The sequence below is a fragment of the Cebus imitator genome, unplaced genomic scaffold (genome assembly GCF_001604975.1).
Source record: "Cebus imitator isolate Cc_AM_T3 unplaced genomic scaffold, Cebus_imitator-1.0 Scaffold199, whole genome shotgun sequence".
In the NCBI taxonomy this organism is placed as follows: domain Eukaryota; kingdom Metazoa; phylum Chordata; class Mammalia; order Primates; family Cebidae; genus Cebus; species Cebus imitator.
Window position 1 is genome coordinate 5,301,498 of NW_016107514.1, and position 18,302 is coordinate 5,319,799.

At 34.2% G+C, this 18,302-nt stretch overlaps 1 protein-coding gene across 2 annotated transcripts in view; it reads left to right on the forward strand.

Annotated features, from left to right (window-relative positions):
• The window catches only part of SLC30A7 (solute carrier family 30 member 7), a 75,363-nt gene that overhangs the window by 8,134 nt on the left and 48,927 nt on the right, over positions 1-18,302 (forward strand). For both annotated transcript variants that reach the window (XR_001830679.2, XM_017547629.2), the window contains exons 3-8: positions 2,441-2,554; positions 6,312-6,399; positions 7,357-7,483; positions 8,854-8,997; positions 13,555-13,605; positions 17,980-18,115. Coding sequence is in view for 1 of the 2 variants with exons in the window: in XM_017547629.2 (XP_017403118.1) it covers positions 2,441-2,554; positions 6,312-6,399; positions 7,357-7,483; positions 8,854-8,997; positions 13,555-13,605; positions 17,980-18,115 (660 nt within the window). In the remaining variant the exon portion in view is untranslated. The remainder of the gene's footprint in view (positions 1-2,440; positions 2,555-6,311; positions 6,400-7,356; positions 7,484-8,853; positions 8,998-13,554; positions 13,606-17,979; positions 18,116-18,302) is intronic.

An 18,302-nucleotide genomic window follows, 5' to 3' on the forward strand; every position in this document is an offset into this window, starting at 1 on the left:
CCATTTTTTCTATAGATCCTTTAATATATTAATTACAGTTTATAATAGTTCCCGTATTTCAGTCAATATCTTGGTCTGGTTCTGTTAACTGCTTTCTCCACAGTGACTTTTTTTTTTTTTTTTTTTTTTTTTTTTTTTTTTTTTTTTTTTTTTTTTTTTTTTTTGGCTTTTTTTGTGTATCTTGAAATTTTTTATCAAATACTGGACATTATGAGTAAAAAACAGTATATACTGAGGTAATAGCATTTATGATCAGAAATAGCTATGCCTTGTCTCATCAGACCATTAGTTGATTAGACCTTGTGCTTTTAGTAGACCCTGTATGGTGCCTGTGCCACAGAAGCGCATTTCTTCATGCTCTTGCCCCTACCCAAGCTGTAGACTGCTGTTGCTTGTTATTCAGTACCCAGTTTATGGTGATTTACTGTTAACTTGACCTAGTCTTCATCTTTGGTAGATTCTGTAAGCCTAAACCTCAGGGGTATGATTTTTGTCAACATTTTTACTCCTTCTGTGACAGCCAAACTCTACTGTGTGTATGTGTATGGTCCTGGATGGAGACAGCTTTCCTGCTCCATCCCCAGTGATAGCAGAACGTCTGCTTTGTGTTGGTAGAGGATTTCCTGTCCTCCTTTTGGTGGCTTTTCTTAGTGGGTGCTTTAGTATGTATAGTATTAATCTTTAAGTTATCACAAATAATACGTCATTTCATGTATCTATTTGATAAGAACCTTACAATGATACGCTTTGATTTTCTTATTCCATCCCGTATGCTATTACTGTCATACATTAGGTTGTTGACAGTAGTTTTTTTCTCTTGCAATACTTTAAAGATGTTGCTCCATTGCATTCTGGCTTGAATAGTTTCTGATGAGAAACATGCTATAAATTATATCTTTATTTTTTTAATTTTCTATTTTTTCCCCTCTGGTTTTCTAAACTTTTTTTCTTTCTCTTTGGTGTTTAGTGGTTTGTGAAGTGTATAGGGTTTTTTCCTCACTTGAGGCTCATTAAGCTTCTTGGATCTGTGTGATTTCTTTTCTTTTATGAATTTTGGAAAATTCTGAAACATTTTCTCTTTAAATACTTTTCCTACCCCTTTCTTTTTTTCTTCTCAGCTCCTGAGACTCTAAATACATATATTTTAGTATGTTCAGTACTTTCAGACAGGTTTGGGATGCTCAGTTTTCTTTGTTTGTTTCTACTCCCTTTTCTCTGTGTGTTGAACTTCATATAACTTCTTTTGACCTAACTGATTCTTTCTCTCTGTGTCAATCTGCTCAGAAGCCCATGAATATTATTCCTCCATATTGTAATTAAAACAAATTTATCATTTCCATTATATTCTTTTATAGTTTTTATCTGCAGAAATTCTTCATTTGTTAATGAATTTTCTCTAACTTCATACCATATCCTTTTACATATTAATTACATTTGTTTTAAAGTCCTATCTAATAGTTCCAACATCTGGGCCATTTCTGGTTCTGATTCTGTTGACTGTTGTAGTTCTTAACAATGAGTCTCTCTTTTTTTCTTTCATGATTTTGTCATTGAGTGCTGGCCATTATGTTTAAAAGAATAACAGAGACTGTATATGTCCAGAAATAGGCCCACCTATTTTTCTGTCTAGCTTTAGTGTGGGACTTTTGAAACTATCTGGTCAATAGTTGAACTGAAGTTGAGCTGGGTTTTGTGTCTGGTTGTTGCTGATAAACCACAGTCTTTAAATTTTTCCAGTGGTTTCTGCTACTTTGTGAATAGTATTGGATTTGGAGTATTGGAGGATTTTTTTAAGGGTTCTTGCTCTACTTTCAGCTTTCAGCAAGTTCTGCACATATCTCTGTGCTCTCACTGATAGTTTGCTGTTCCCTATACTTTATTCAAGGCTTGGTGGGAAGGGTGGAACCAGGTTATCTTGTTGTATCCCTAGTCAGGCAAGCCTGTGCACCTGAGTGTCAGGGTAAATAATAATGATCCTGCAGCTCTCCCTCTCTCCCAGCCTGTCCCCACTGTCCTCAGCTTGTTCTCAAAAGGGAGGAGCAGGACACTCAACAATAGCAAACCTTTGCTTTGTAAGATCCTAGGTGCAAGTAGGTATCAGCCTCGTCCCAGTAGCAGATGGCATTTTTTTTTCCTACCTCTCTTTCAGTGGCATCTGACCTTTGCAAGTGACCAAGGTGGTCAAATTCCTACCCCATACCCGGTAGCAGATGTTTTTATTTCTACCTCTTTCACAGCAGCTGGGCTTTTCCTTGTGCAGGGGTGTAAGTGTTTACTTTTTAGATATTTAAGACATCCTTGATAGCTATCTATATAGCATATTTAAATTGTTTTAGAAGGTTAATTCCTGATGAACCAAGATTGAATCTTAGATTTTCAGAGAAGGATGCCTACTATTTGGTTTTTATTATAATTTGTCAATGTGTTTGTTCTTTTTCAGCTTAGGCTTGATTTCCGACTCTTTTCACATGTTTTTCGATAGCACTGCCATTTTGGCTGGACTGGCAGCTTCTGTTATTTCAAAATGGAGAGATAATGATGCTTTCTCTTATGGGTAAGAAGAAAAATCCGCTTGTATGTAACATATTTCTTCTCATATGCTTGCTGGACAATTAATCAAATATTTGTAGAGTAACTTTATGCTGAAGGGAGTACATTGGATCATCTTAGAGGCATAATTTGATTTTTGCCACCTCTGATTGGAGGAAGCAATGGATTTTTCATTGTTTGATTACACTGCCTGAGTGTTTCTTTTTTTGAGTTGACAGAATATTTTAAAGCGTAATTACATATGTGTAAGCAGAGCTCAGGACGCACACTCTGTTTCTTTCTCTTCCCCACCCCTTTGTCTTTCCTATTCCCTCTCTCTTCTACTGTTTTTACTGATTCTTTCCCTCTGTCCTTTTCCTCCTCTTCCTTTCCCCTGTGAGTGCTCTTTTACATTCTCATCCTCCTTCATCTATCTCTCATATTTTCCGTCTCAGAAATATATCATCTGTATTTTCTATCTCATGCCCTTGTTCCCACCTTCCTGCTCTTACTTTCTCTTATCTTCTCCTGAGCTCCCTTTTCCTTCTCTTATTCTTTGCTGCTTGTCACTTGGGCTTGTGCTCATGATCTTTTTTCCTCTCTCTTTCTTCTTCTATCCCCCTATATTTTTCCTGTTTTATTATTTCTTTCCTCCTGCTCTTTTCTTCTACCTTGTAACCCTTTATCTCTCAGGCTCTATCTCTCCTCCTCCCCTTCTGTTAACCTCTTTAACTCTACTTCTTTTTGTCTCCCTTTCCAAGTCTTTCTTTCCTTCCTTCACTGATTCTCCTTCCCTGAGCTCTCCCTTTCCTGTGCAGTTTCTCTCTTTCTCTCTCTCTCTCTTTCTCTCCTCTCTCTATCCTTTTTACAACCACCTTCCTACATGCACTATCTCTTATGCCTCTTGTTCTGTCGTTTACTCTTGTCCCTTCGCTACTCCCTCTTTCTCTCTGGCTTTGCTTCCTTCCTTTAGCAAGCACACACTCTTTCTTTCACATGCTCTTTGTTCTCTTTAGATATTTATTAAGGGTCCATATAAGTCAAATACTTTTCTAGTTCTAATGATATAAAGATGAATAAGACATGCCTCTTGGCTTGTAGGAACTTGTGGTCTCATGGGGAAACAGTTCTGTAAAAATACAGTAATAGCTGTATATTGTGACGACTGCTAAAAAGGAGATATGAAGTTCTGTGGCAGAACTTGCTGATTTTAGTTATAACCAAGGGATATGGTTATTTGTGAAAGTATAAAAAGTGAGCCAAAAATACTAATTTTACCTTTTATAGTGTAGAGCAGTAGATCTTGTATATCTATAAACTCAAACAGCTTGACAGTTCAGATAAAAACACTTTTTATGGCATGATATTGGTGATATGCAAATAATTTAAACAATAGTTACTAAAAGATTAAGTATATTTTAGATTATTAAAGAAAGATTATATCCAAAGTTATAATTTTGTTGGAAACTTATTTATATTATATATCAGAAATCTAATTGAATACAACAGTCTTTCTGAATAAACAGTAGCTGACTATTAAAAATTCTCAGTTCTTTAATGCTTAGAGTTTCTATTGTTTCCAATTTAGAATGTACTGTCTCCTGCTCTAAAATGGTTTTTAGAAATAGCTTTGAATACCTTCACCACCACAGCAGATTTTAATATTCAGCTTTAGCTAGTTGATACGAGAGAATAATATTCTTTCCATGTTTAATTTAATCCTGTTCCCTCCTTATGTGCGTGTGTTTTCTTGTGGGAAAGATTAAAGAATAAAAGCTGGTACAATATTTAACACTATGAATAATTGCTGTAGTAATAAGTAGCATCATTTGTAAACTACTGGTGTCAGGACATCAAAATGACACTGATTAATTCATGTTAAACATAGAAATGAATTCACATAACCCCCCCCACCCCCCACCAATTCAGGATGACTGCAGTAGCAGACTGACTCTGCAATAGAAGAAAGAGTTGTGGAATATGAGAGCAAGGAAGGACTTTTAAGCATTTCTTTATATAAAAGTCATCTTTGTATCTTGCCACACTCTTATTTTTTAAAGAGCAAAGCTAACATAAAAGTAATATACCTCCAGTAGGTAGATAGATACATACATACATGTGTATATACATGTGTACTTACACTTAAATCTTTTCTATTTTTCTTCCTGGCTCAAGAATCTAAATACCAGTCATACTTAATTAGGTAACAACACATTCATGAATTACATGTTCTAATTCTAAGACATATCCAATCTGTTAAGTAAACACAGTTATGTGTAAAGGCAAGTGTGTTTAGTTTTTATGTGTTCTTAGTTTTGAACCTACAACCAAGTTTAACAAATGTGTGTTAAACTCAAGCTAATTAAATCACTCCAACAGTTTATCTGAACTTAGGGAGCACACCTACTAAGCTAGGAATTAGAAACAAAAAGATGCCTGAAAAAGCATTCTTGCCTTTGATCTTGAAATCTGGTAGAACTCAGGCACAAAAGGCTTTCAGTCAAGCATTAGTTAATGGGACTACCAGGGTGGATTAAACGAAAATACTTTTTATTTTTTGATGGTAACCCTGCTGATTTTTAGGTAAATTTCTAAGTGTAGGTTATGGAAAATTGGTTGCAAATTATTTGAATTTAATGAACTTTTCACCAGAAAAACAAAATATGATGTTTTGACAAGTAATATGTTATTTGGATGTGTTAGAAGATAGAAATAGGCATTATTTCTGGCATAGAAAAATACGCTATGTTGGATTGCACTTGACAGCATAAACTCCAACATAACTTTATAGAATACATTTTCAAGAATTCTCTTTAAAAATATTTTTACAGTAAAAATCATATTACCTAGAAGTTAACATAGAAACCTAGGAAAAGCACAAGTTTTGATGATCACATTATACCGTTTAAGGACCAGAGTGGTTAACTGCTGTTAGCACCCTTTGAATGGTGTTTGAACATGTCGCTAAGTTAAATGCTTAATTTAAGTTGAAACTGCTAAGTTAAAGTTCTTTCTGATGACTTTAACTAAGCCAAATATACCATATAGAAAAGTAAAATCTTTCCCCAATGCTTCACACAGGTAGGAAACAGAAAGCTTCAGAAGTCCATGGAACAAAAGACAGGTATTTTTAAAATAGTTTAATTAGAATTATGTGAAGCTAAACATAGATTCTAAAAATAGGTAATTGAAGGTTTATGCTAAACCTATTAATCTTAGAAAAAGTATTAGAAATATAAATCTCAAGTTGTCTCTGGGATAAGTCAGAAATAATTTCATTTTACTTCAAAAGCAAAGCTCTACTTTCCAAAGACTTGAAAGCTAGAAGGTATGAAGCAGAAAGCATAAGGAGTTCTTAGAAAAGGAGAAATTAATAAGTTTAAAAAGCCCCCTTTTCCCGATCCCCTTTTCTACTTTTTATCTCTGAATCCTTCTTTCTTTCTCCACTTGTCTGGTTCTGTTTATCCTTCTCCAGTGGCAACTTGAGATTTAAATTTCTGTGAAAGGTCTTTCTAAAACTACTTACTCTAAGAAGGTCTTTTGATTGGCTTGTGAAAATCTGTGTTTTATGGCATTCTGCTTTTAAACATAATTTATAATAATTCATTTCCTCATTTTTACTATATGTATTAAATAAAATACACTGTACTGTAAATACTAGGACTTTGCTGGCCACTTATAACCATATCATATGGTTTAGAATCTCTGAATTTATGTAATTTTATGATTTAATTTTTAAGAAATAATGTAATAATTCAGTTATTTATTTTGTTCCTCTGTAGGTATGTTAGAGCAGAAGTTCTGGCTGGCTTTGTCAATGGCCTATTTTTGATCTTCACTGCTTTTTTTATTTTCTCAGAAGGAGTTGAGGTATAGTAGATAATGATTTAAAGCCAGTAAATTACATTTCTGTAATGAAAATGTTTATTAATTAAAGATATATAACATCTGTTTTCAACTATCATTAAATATTGTGGACAATCTTGAATTAGAGAAGATATTATGTGTGTACAAGAGGAGCTTACAAAATAGTCAAAAAATTAAATATGTATGAATCTTCTTGGAATTGAAACAATTAAATGATCGTGCTTTCAAGTTATGAGTGAAGTGTTAACACGATGAAATGTAGAGGCACAATCTGGATATTGAGGTCAATAAGAAATTAGAACCTGAGAGTTTTTCCAGGGAATCTTTAACATTTGGCATATTTTTTAAAAAGGAAGAAAAACAAAAGATTAGTGAATTTAGAATGAAAAGAAGTTGTTTTTTGTTTTTTTTTTTTTTTTTTGAGATGACGTCTTGCTCTGTTGCCCAGACTGGAGTGCAGTGGCGCAATCTCGGCTCAGTGCAACCTCCGCCTCCTGAGTTCAGGCGATTCTCCTGCCTCAGCCTTCTGAGTAGCTTGGATTACAGGTGCATGTCACCACACCCGGCTAATTTATTTGTATTTTTAGTAGATATGGCGTATCATCATGTTGGCCAGGCTGGTCTTGAACTCCTGACCTCAAGTGATCCACCCGCGTTGGCCTCCCAAAGTGCTGGGATTACAGGCGTGAGCCATGAAAGATAGTATTTTAAGATACCAAATAAGAGCAAGTTTTGGACCAAATATTTATGCTTTTAAATGGTTATATTTATTTTAAAATAGTAATTGTTACTTTTTCTACAGTGTGTGAGCACTACTTTTATTTCTATGAACTGTTTTGGCAGATTTTATTAGTGCTTTTAATTCTGAAAATTACTGAAAGTGTTTAATATTGCCTTATGATTTTCTTAATCAATCAGAAGGAATATCAATGCTATTTGTTTGGATTATGTGTTTTCTAGAGAGCATTAGCCCCTCCAGATGTCCACCATGAGAGACTGCTACTTGTTTCCATTCTTGGGTTTGTGGTAAACCTAATAGGAATATTTGTTTTCAAACATGGAGGTCATGGACATTCTCATGGCTCTGGTATGATGGTTAGAACACTTTGTTTCTTCATTTTCTGTTAGTTTTCTGTCATAATTATTTACTTGAGAGAATTGTTAATTTTTAAATTTAAACCATATTGATTTCTGATAACAAAAGTAGTATGTCAACAGACTATATGAATGTCTTTCTGAACTATCCCTCCCACTTCTTTATGACCCTCCATCTCAGTGCCTTCTCAGAGTGGTGCGTATTATCATGGATCCTGCCAGACCTCAGTAGCTTATCTGTTTGGTATGATACCATTTATATAAAATAAATATCAGAAAGCCACAGAACAAATCTACTTATCAAAAAGTTTTGTGTGGGCCAGGCAGAGTGGCTCACACCTATAATCCTAACACTTTGGGAGGCCAGGTCAGGTGGATCACTTATGGTGAAACTCCATCTACAAAAAAATACAAAATTAGCCAGGCATGGTGGTGCATGCCTATAGCCCTAGCCACTCAGGAGGCTGAGATGGAAGAATCGCTTGAGTCTGGGAGGTGGAGGTTGCAGTGAGCTGAGATCACACCACTGTACTCCAACCTGGATGACAGAGCAAGACCCTGTCTGAAAAAAAAAAGCAGTGGGGGGTGTGTGTGTGTGTGTATGAAATGTACTGTGTAAATATGTCTTGGAGAACCTCATTGTCATGATTTTTTCATATGGTGCAGTGCTGGATTTAATTTACTGGTATTTAGAATTTTTGTAAATGTAAGTGGCATTTTTGACTTGGATAGCATCCACTCTTTTTCTGTACTTTAGAGTAGCTTGTATAAGACGTTTCTTGATGGCTTAGTTGTTTTTAGGTATGCTGTGGAGAGACAATTCTGCATTCTTTTGCATTTAGCTCTTTCTACCTGCTTTAATGTAATTTTACTGATTCTGTTACCAAATGCAGAAGCTTTCTTGTGTCTTCCTTAATGTGAGCATTTGCATATGTCTTGTTAATCTGTGTTAGTGTATGTAATAGTACTTTGAAAATTTGGGGCCAAGAATTTTGTCTTTGTTGTTTACTGCCTCATCTCCCATGCCTAGAATGATTCCTATAACACAAAACATTATAAATATGTGTTTCTCAAATGAATGAATAACATTAGATAATGTTATCTTTGGATATTTCTGTATACTTCCAAGTAGTACTTATTTTCATTTCCAGTAAGGTCTATCACTTTCCTCTATGCTTTATTACCTTCTCGTACTCCATAGCAGGAACTTAGGATCGTTCTAATAAATCTGTAACACTTTTTACAAGTAAGTGTTTCTTGAATTGATCTGAGTTTAGAGCTGATTCTTTGCACTAGTATCAGTGTAGTTGTAACCATTTATATATTTTTATATACATTCTGTGCTAACACTTTGTTTTCTAGGCCATGGACACAGTCATTCCCTTTTTAATGGTGCTCTAGATCAGCCACATGGCCATGTCGATCATTGCCATAGCCATGATGTGAAACATGGTGCCGCACATAGCCATGATCATGCTCATGGACATGGACACTTTCATTCTCATGGTGAGTACAGCCTGAAGACAAAATGGACAGCCTTCAAATAAATGAAACTTTTATGATTACTTTTCCTAGTTGAAATAGTTTATTAGAAAGATACGCAATCAACTTCTTTTCTAATGAATCAGTCTAAATGGTTCCCAGGGCTAGTTTATTTTTAGTATAGCATGAAATTAATTCGGTATAAGGCAGTGGATATTAGCTTTTTCCTAGGGCGTATATCATAATAAAGTGCCACTCTTTTATGTATTTATTTTTAATTTTTAATTTTTGTGGGTACATCGTAGTTGTATATATTCATGGGTTACATGAGACATTTTGGTATAGGCATGTAACACATAGTAATTCACATAAGGGTAAACGGGGTTTCCATCCCCTCAAGCATTTGTCCTGTGCTATAAACAATCCAATTATTCTCTTAGTTATTTTAAAATGTACAGTGAAATTATATTTGACAATAGTTACCCTGTTGTGCTAGCAAATACTAGGTCTTATTCATTCTTTCAACTATTTTTTTGTACCCATTAACTATTCCCTCTCCCATCCTCCCAAATGCCACTATATTTAGTGAGTGTTAGTGCATGAGGAACAATTGCATTTTAGGAAATGAAAATTACAATTTTTTAAGCATCACAAGGCCTTTTGTGCTATATAGGCTTCTAAAAATATGGTAGAGGTTTTCAGTTTTCCCACTTGTATTATAATTTTTGATGTCTGTCACCTGATATTTATGTTTCTTCAGAAATATTTAGATGCTAACTTATATAGCATTAGGTACTAAGTTATGAGGTGTTTATCAACTCAGTATTTTATTTTGCAGTATATTTTATATAGTTTATAAAATATAGCTTAATAGAAGCTACTTAGGTGACAGAATTTGATTAGTCTCAATAGAGTGTATGCTTAAATATTATCTCGTATTTGCAACATAGACAGAACCCTAAAGCTTTAGATTTGAAAATATGAAAGGGACCTTGGAGAGTGAGCCTTCTAAGCCCTTCATTCCTCAGTCTTTGAAATTTTTCCATGAAGCAGGAGAATAGCTTGAACCCAGGACTCCAACCTGGACGACAGAGCTAGACTCTGTCTAAAAAAAAAAATGTCTAACTACTCTATTGAGATATGATTGACATATGAAAAGAGGTAAATATGTATACAACTTGATGAGTTTGGAGGTAAATATGCAGGCCTGAAACCATCACCATGATTTCTCCAATAAACCTGTCCATTCCCACTGAAAGTTTCCTGTACACTCAATTCTTTCTTCCTTCCTTTCTTTCTCCTTCCTTCCTTCCTCCCTTTTCTTCCTTTTGTCTTCCTTTTCTTCCTTTTGTCTTCCTTTTTTTTATTCTTTTCTTTTCTTTTCCTTTCTCTTTTGCAGTAAGAGCACTTAACATAAGATCTACACTTTTGACAGATTTTTAAGTATACAAAACAGTATTAACTATGGGCACTATGCCATACAAATCTCTAGGACCTATTTATTTTGCACAACTGAAAGTTTGTGGCCTTTGACTAATATTTCCCCATTTCCAACTTCCTCCAACCACTGGCAACCACTGTTCTACACTCTATTTCTATGAATTTGACTATTTTAGATTCCTCATATAAGTAGTATAAATGTAGTATTTGTCTGTCTGTGTCTGGCTTAGTTCATTTAGCATAATGTCCTTCAGGATCATTCATGTTGTCAAAATTTTCTTTCTTTCTTTAAGGCTGAATTATATTCCATTGTATGGATATACCACATTTCTTTATCCATTCATCTGTTGATGGACATTTATGTTGCTTCCATGTCTTCACTATTGTGAATATTATGCTGCAGTGAATATGGAAGTGCAGATATCTCTTTGAGATCTTGATTTCAATTCTCATGGATATAATACCCAGCTTGCTGATTTTATGGTAGTTCCATTATTATTTTTTTGAGGACCCTCCATACTGTTTTCCATAGTGTCTGTACCAGTTTACATTGCCACCAGTAGTATACAAGGGTTTCCTTTTCTCCACAGCTTTGCCAACACTTGTCTTTTGCTTTTTTGGTAATAGCCATTCTGACAGGTATGATATGATATATTATTGTGATTCTGATTTGCATTTCCCATATGATTAGTGATGTTGAGCATCTTTTCATATACCTGTCGGCCATTTGTATGTCTTCTTCAAAGAACTGTCCATTCAAATATTTGGCCATTTAATCTTTTAAAAAAATTTTATTTCATTTATTTTTTTATAAATTTTTTTATTTTTAATTTTGTGGGTACATAGTAGACATATATTCTTTATTTTTTTAATTTTTTTGAGATGGAATCTTGTTCTTTTACCAAGGCTGGAATGCAGTGATGCAATCTCAGCTCACTGCAACCTCTGCCACACAGGTTCAGGCGATTCTTCTGCCTCAGCCTCCTGAGTAGCTGGGATTACAGACATGTGTCACCATGTCTAGCTAATTTTTTGTATTTTTAGTAGAGATGGGGTTTCACCATGTTAGCTAGGATGGTCCCAATCTCCTCTGCCTATCTTGGCCTCCCAAAGTGCTGGGATTACAGACGTGAGCCATCGTACCTGGCCAATAGGTATATATGTATGTATGTGTGTGTGTGTCACACACACGTGTATATATACACACACATTTTTTTTTTGAGATGGAGTCTCGCTCTGTCACCCAGGCCAGAGTGCAGTGGCACAATCTCAGCTCACTGCAACCTTTGCCTCCCGGGTTCAAGCAGTTCTCCCACCCTCCCGAGTAGCTGGGATTACAGGCATCTGCCACCATGCCCAGCTAATTTTTTGTGTTTTAATAGAGACTGAGTTTCACCGGGTTGCCCAAACTGGTCTCTAACTCCTGACCTCGTGATCCACCCTCCTCCGCCTCCCAAAGTGCTGGGATTACAGGCATGAACCATTGCGTCCGGCCTGGTGTATATTCTTATGGTATACATGAGATGTTTTGATATAGGCATGCAGTGTGAAATAATCATATCATGGAGATGAGGTTTCTTTACCTCAAGCATTTATCCTTTGTGTTACAAACAATCCAGTTATACTCTTAGTTATTTTGAAAGGTACAGTTAAGTTATTATTGACTGTAGTCACCCTGTTGTGCTATCAAATAGTAGGTCTTATTCATTCTTTCTATTTTTTTTTTTTTTTTTTTTTTTTTTTTTTTTTTTTTTTTTTTTTTTTTTTTTTTTTTTTTTTTTTTTTTGTGTGTGTACCCATTAACCATCCCCATTCCCCCCACAACACCACACTACCCTTCCCAGCCTCTGGTAACCATACTTCTAGTCTCTGTATCCATGAGTTCAATGGTTTTGATTTTTTATACTACACAAGTAAGTGAGAACATGCGCTGTGTGTCTTTCTGTGACTCTTTGATCATTTTAAAATTAGGTTACTTATTTACTTTTGCTGTTGATTGTGAGTTCCGTATATATTTTATCAGATACATAGTTTGCTAATATTTTCTGTCATTCTGTAAGTTGCCTTTTCATTTTGTTATTTGGTTCCTTTGCCTTGCAGAAGCTTTTTAATTTGATGTGATCCCATTTGTCTATTTTTGCCTGTGGCCTGTGTCAGTCTCTAAAATATGCTGTATTTTTATAACAGTTACACAGGTATGCCTTAAAATCTTGCTCGTCCAACATTTTTGCTCACATGCATGTCAAAATAATATTGAAAACTGCATATCCCTCACACTTTTGACTATCAGCTGGATTTTTTAGGGGAGCAACTTCTTCCTATCCACATGGCAGTATAATATCTAGATAGGAAATATTATGTGGTATTATGCTTTTGCATTTCTTTGTTACATTATTGCAGAATATTATTGCAATGCTCTACCAAAGCTGTACTGATAAGGGTACTTTGACCTTTTTGGTGCTGTGGGCCATGAACAAATGACGTAGCATATACTTTGTTAGTTGTGATCACAAAGCTTATCAGTCTTCCTGATGCTCTGTTTAAACAAATATTGGTAAGCTTTTGTCCTGTTTACCTGTATTTCCTGCTTTAGTGTTAAAGGCAATTAGTAATTTTCCAGATATTTAAGGATATAAATTATAGCAGTTTTTTCATCATAAAGGCAAAATGAAAAAAAGTAGTATTTTTATCTCTTCTGTATGAAGAGTTTGCCACATTAAGCTAGAAGCTATTGAAAAACTATTACCGTAGTCAGGTTATCTTTCTATCCTGGCTTCCTTTCTTGGGCCTCATAACTTCAAGCAGTACATTTGATTTTCTCTGAATTTTGCAATTGTAAAAGTATTAGAAGATATGTTATGAGTATTGGAAGATTTTCACAGTGTTTTTAGTTTCCTGTGCTTTTAATCTTTTTTAATATAATAATTCCTGAAATACTCCATACCTTTGATGAATTTTAAAACTACCTCCACTAAATTTACCTCCACTCAATTATTTTATTAAATTTAAAAAATTTGTAATTTTGATATGGCTATATAGTCATGCATTCCTGATGATGCCTTTGAATGAAAAGGACTCTGAGTTGTAAACATTTGAATGGGGAATTGAAAACATGTTTTAAAATAATTTAATTCTCTACAGATGGCCCCTCCTTAAAAGAAACAACAGGACCCAGCAGACAGATTTTACAAGGTATGACAAGCAATTTTTATATTTCTTAGTTTTTTGAAACCACTTTTATAGTTTTTGAAGTTTTAGTTGTCTGACGTTTTCCTCTAAGAAAAATATATAACATAGTGTTTGTGTTTAGAATGTTAGCCTTTCTGGTGATCTTTTTAAATATACTAGTAGATATATCAGCAGACATTCTTTTAATTATCACTTGACTGTTTTCTGTGATTTAATAAGAAAAGCAAAATATTGAGCTGGGTACAGTTGGCATGTGCCCCACAATCCTATCTACTCAGGAGGCTAAGGTGGGAGAATTGCTTGCGCCCAAGAGTTTGAGACCACCTTGGGTAACGTGAGACTTACATCTTACAAGAAAAAGATTCAGAAACCATTCTGCTTAAATATAAGTAATGGCCACGCCTGTGACTGTAAACATTGTATAGATCTTCTTGATTTACTGTGGAGTTATGGCCTAAGAAACCTGTGGTAAGTTAAAGATGTTGTAGGTTGAAAATGCATTTAATACACCTAACCTACTGAACATAGTAGTTTTGCCTTGCCTACCTTAAATGTGCTCAGAACACCTGGCATCTGCCTACAGTTGGGCAAAATCATCTAACACAAAGCCTATTTTGTAATAAAGCGTTGAATATCTGATGTACTTTATTGAATACAGTTCACTGTGAAGTATATCGGTTGTTTACCCTTGCGATCACATGGCTGACTGGGAGCCTGCTGTTGCTGCTCAGCATCGTGAGAGATGATCATAGCACATTATTGCTAGCTCAGGAAAAGACCAGAATTCAAAATTTGAAGTTCAGTTTCTACTGAATACATATTGCTTTCGTACCATCGTAAAATTGAAAGTCATAGCTGATCGTTTTAAGTTGAGGACTGTCTGTAGTCGTATGTTTGCCTTTATAAGATTATTACATAATTTTTCCAAGAATAATATTTAATATATTTTTATGTTGTGGGAAAATTTAGAGCTAAAAATCTAATGCAAAGTGAGAACTCCATCATATTTGTAGGCCATCCATAACTAATACCTGTAAGAGCTTACAAGCTGTGTAAAATTGTATATTGCAAAGTTACACAAGCCAGAGAAAACCAATCATGTCTATGAATTGTAGTAGTTTTTTTTGGGAGGGGTTGGGTTATGAACCAATCTCTGGCCCTGGGTTTCTATTTAGACTTTATTGTCAGGTTTTCCTAATTTTCTGTTATCTTCTTACCTTTATTAACTTTTGACTTCAGTCTGACTTTTCTGATTGGTTTCTGATTCAATCTCAACTGCACCACTATTTCTTCATATAACTCTTGTTTTTTATTTTTTCACTGTGAATATATTCCTTCATACTGAGAAATTTATTTTCAGAAGGCTTAAATGTGTCTTCCAATCACAAGTTTTCCATTTACAAAATATATGGAATTGTTTTAGAATAACATTTGCTGAAATAGCTTATGATCATGCATATTTGATGCATCTATATCCAGTACTATACATTAGCCTTGATAATAAGAATTTAATTTTGAAAATCATCACAGGTTGGAGGAAAGGAAGTTATATTTGCCTTCCCAATTTTCTTTTATATAAGTTATTTTGAAAATAAGTTTATATTTTCTGAATATTCATCAGTTAATGGTGGCTGAAGAGTCCAGTAAATGGCTGAAGAATCCAGTAAATAGCTGAAGAACAGAGATATCTACCTGGTATTAAACTTACTGTAAAACGACCAGGTAGATAGATACTCATGCATAAAAAACTTGAATTAACTAAATTTTTCAATTATTTGCTATGCCTTGATCCTTAGCTTACTAAGTTCTTGGGAAGTTAGATTATCAGTATCCTACCACGTCTTCTAAGGCTTTTAACTTTGGATAAGTTAAACATCCTAGTTTATATTTCTTTCTTAGTGATTTTTCTTCTTAAATAGTTTATATAGTAAGAAGGGCTTAGGTAGTTTTAATGATACTTACTAATAAAATCAGTTTTCAGGTTAGCAAATAAATTGTAACGGGACTTTCAAGTCTAAGAAAAATCAGAAACAAATTATTATTTTCTTTTTCCTTTTATATTTAGAGTTATTTTTGTTTTTTATTCTACTAAAACACTGATAAAAGAATATAAATGTTTAAAAGCATGTATCATATATTGGAGTTTGTAGTTAGTGACATTCAATCTCCTTTGATGTGTATTTTTTCTTCCAGTTTTAGTTTTAAAAGTAAAGTGGCCCAACATTATTAACCTATTTCTCCAGTAGATATGTGCTTTTTTTGCATTAACTTTTTCTTTTCAGATAGGGCAGTTGATGGTGTTGAAGAATGTTCTGTTTTTAGTAAGGCATGGTTGAAGTTTAAGAATGTTTTGCTATATAGGAATTTTGTTTTAAAGATCTAAATGTTGAATAATTTGTCTTAGTTGAGTTTTTTTTTTTTTTTTCCGGAAACACTGTACATAAATCATTGCTATTTGAAATAGCTGATAGGAACTGAATATTCTATAAGTATATCTGACTAAATTCTTTTGTTTTGGAAGAGCTTTTAAGAGAGTTGTCCTTTCTTTTTTTTTGAGATGGAGTTTTGCTCTTGTTGCCCAGGCTGGAGTGCAACGGCACGATCTTGGCTCACTACAACCTCCGCCTCTCAGGTTCAAGCGATTCTCCTGCTTCAGCCTCCCGAGTAGCTGGGATTACAGGTGTGCACCACCATGCCCAGCTAATTTTGTATTTTTAGTAGAGATGGAGTTTCACCATGTTGGACAGGCTGGTTTCGACTCCTGACCTCAAGTGATCCACCGCCTCGGCCTCCTAAAGTGCTGGGATTACAGGTGTGAGCCACCACACCTGGCCGAGAGCTGTTCTTAAAGAACAGTTCTTTTTGAAGAACAGTTATAATGAGTCAAACTGTATATAAATGTAAAAGTATATGTAGGTAGTGAGGGATGATTTATATTTAATGCAATATTTCATACAAATTTCCATCAGTGGCAGAAAATATGAAGTATAATTTCCCAGAACACAAGATTTGATTTGACTCATTACCAGTCAATTTTTAAATTATGAGAAAATTTCTTGAGTTGAAGTAAGTTTGTGTTTCTATACCTAAAAGTAATTATAGTTAGGCCAGGTGTGGTGGCTCATGCCTGTAATCCCAGCATTTTTGGATGCCGAGGCAGGGGATCAGCTGAGGTCGGGAGTTCGAGACCAGCCTGACCAACATGGAGAAACCTCGTCTCTACTAAAAATACAAAATTAGCTGGGCATGGTGGTGCACACCTGTAATCCCAGCTATTCTGGAGGCTGAGGCAGGAGAATCGCTTGAACCTGGGAAGCAGAGGTTGCAGTGAGCCGAGATTGTGCCATTGCACTCCAGCCTGAGCAACAAGAGCAAAACTTATTGTTTTGTTTCAAATAATAATAATTATAGTTTACCCTTTATTGTGCAGCAAATAATAAAAAGGAAAAACTATTTCTCAAATAGATATGTGCTTTTTATGCATTAACTTTTTCTTTTCAAATAGGGCAGATGATGGTGTTGAAGAATATTCTATTTTTAGCAAGACATGGTTGAAGTTTAAGAGAATGTTTTGCTATATAGAAATTTTGTATTAAAGATCTAAATAATTTGTCTTAGTTGAGTTTTCTCAGGAAATATTGTACATAAATCTTACTTCCTGACATTTTAAATGGTTTTCTGGGTAACTTTGACTTACTAAATGTTACTATGTTTAAGTTCTTAGAATATCAGTATAACATCAGTATTCTACCAAATTAATATTTAATTATTAAAAGTTCAACATATATTTTATATTTATTTAAAAATATTCAAATCTCTGCCTTCTTTCACATCAGCTTTGAGTGTAGTGTGTAACCAGTTTAGGTAGAGCTTTTAGGATAATAACAGGATAAGTAAAGTTATGGTTTATAGGAAATTGTAGTCCCAAATGGTAATAATTCTAATTACCAGCAGAGGGCGCTGTACGCACGTATATCTATAGTTAAAATGTTTTCTTGACCAGTTCTTTTACCCTAATGCAGTTTCCTTCCCCTAACAAATTATTAACTTTTGGACTCCTTTTAGCCAGAGGTGAATGTTCACAAACAATTTTTAAAATCACCTTGCTTCTCTACTTCATTTATACCGTTAAGAACAAGTATAATTTACCAGTCAGATATTTTAACCCCTGTTGATTTGAAACAGAAAAATGATTTTAATTCAAAAATGTACTATTATATTACATGGTTACTAAACAGTGAATGTACATGCTTACTTACTTTTAAAATTGATATCTAGCTTTTTATATATAAAATTAAGAGTATAGTTCTAGGATATATTTGTATTTCAAATTAACCAAAAGATACTGTTTTGATCTTTATTATGGTTTATTTCTAGGTGTATTTTTACATATCCTAGCAGATACACTTGGAAGTATTGGTGTAATTGCTTCTGCCATCATGATGCAAAATTTTGGTCTGATGATAGCAGATCCTATCTGTTCAATACTTATAGCCATTCTTATAGTTGTAAGGTAAGTGTTATTGTTACTTTCAAGTATTAAAATAAGAACTAGGAGATAAATATGTTACTTAAATTACAGATCTAAAATACAAATAATTATGTTGTTTTCCTTTGCTTTTTATGAAATTCCTACATAGATTCTCTTTTCTTTTTTTTTTTTTTTTTTTTTTTTTTTTTTTTTTTTTTTTTTTTTTTTT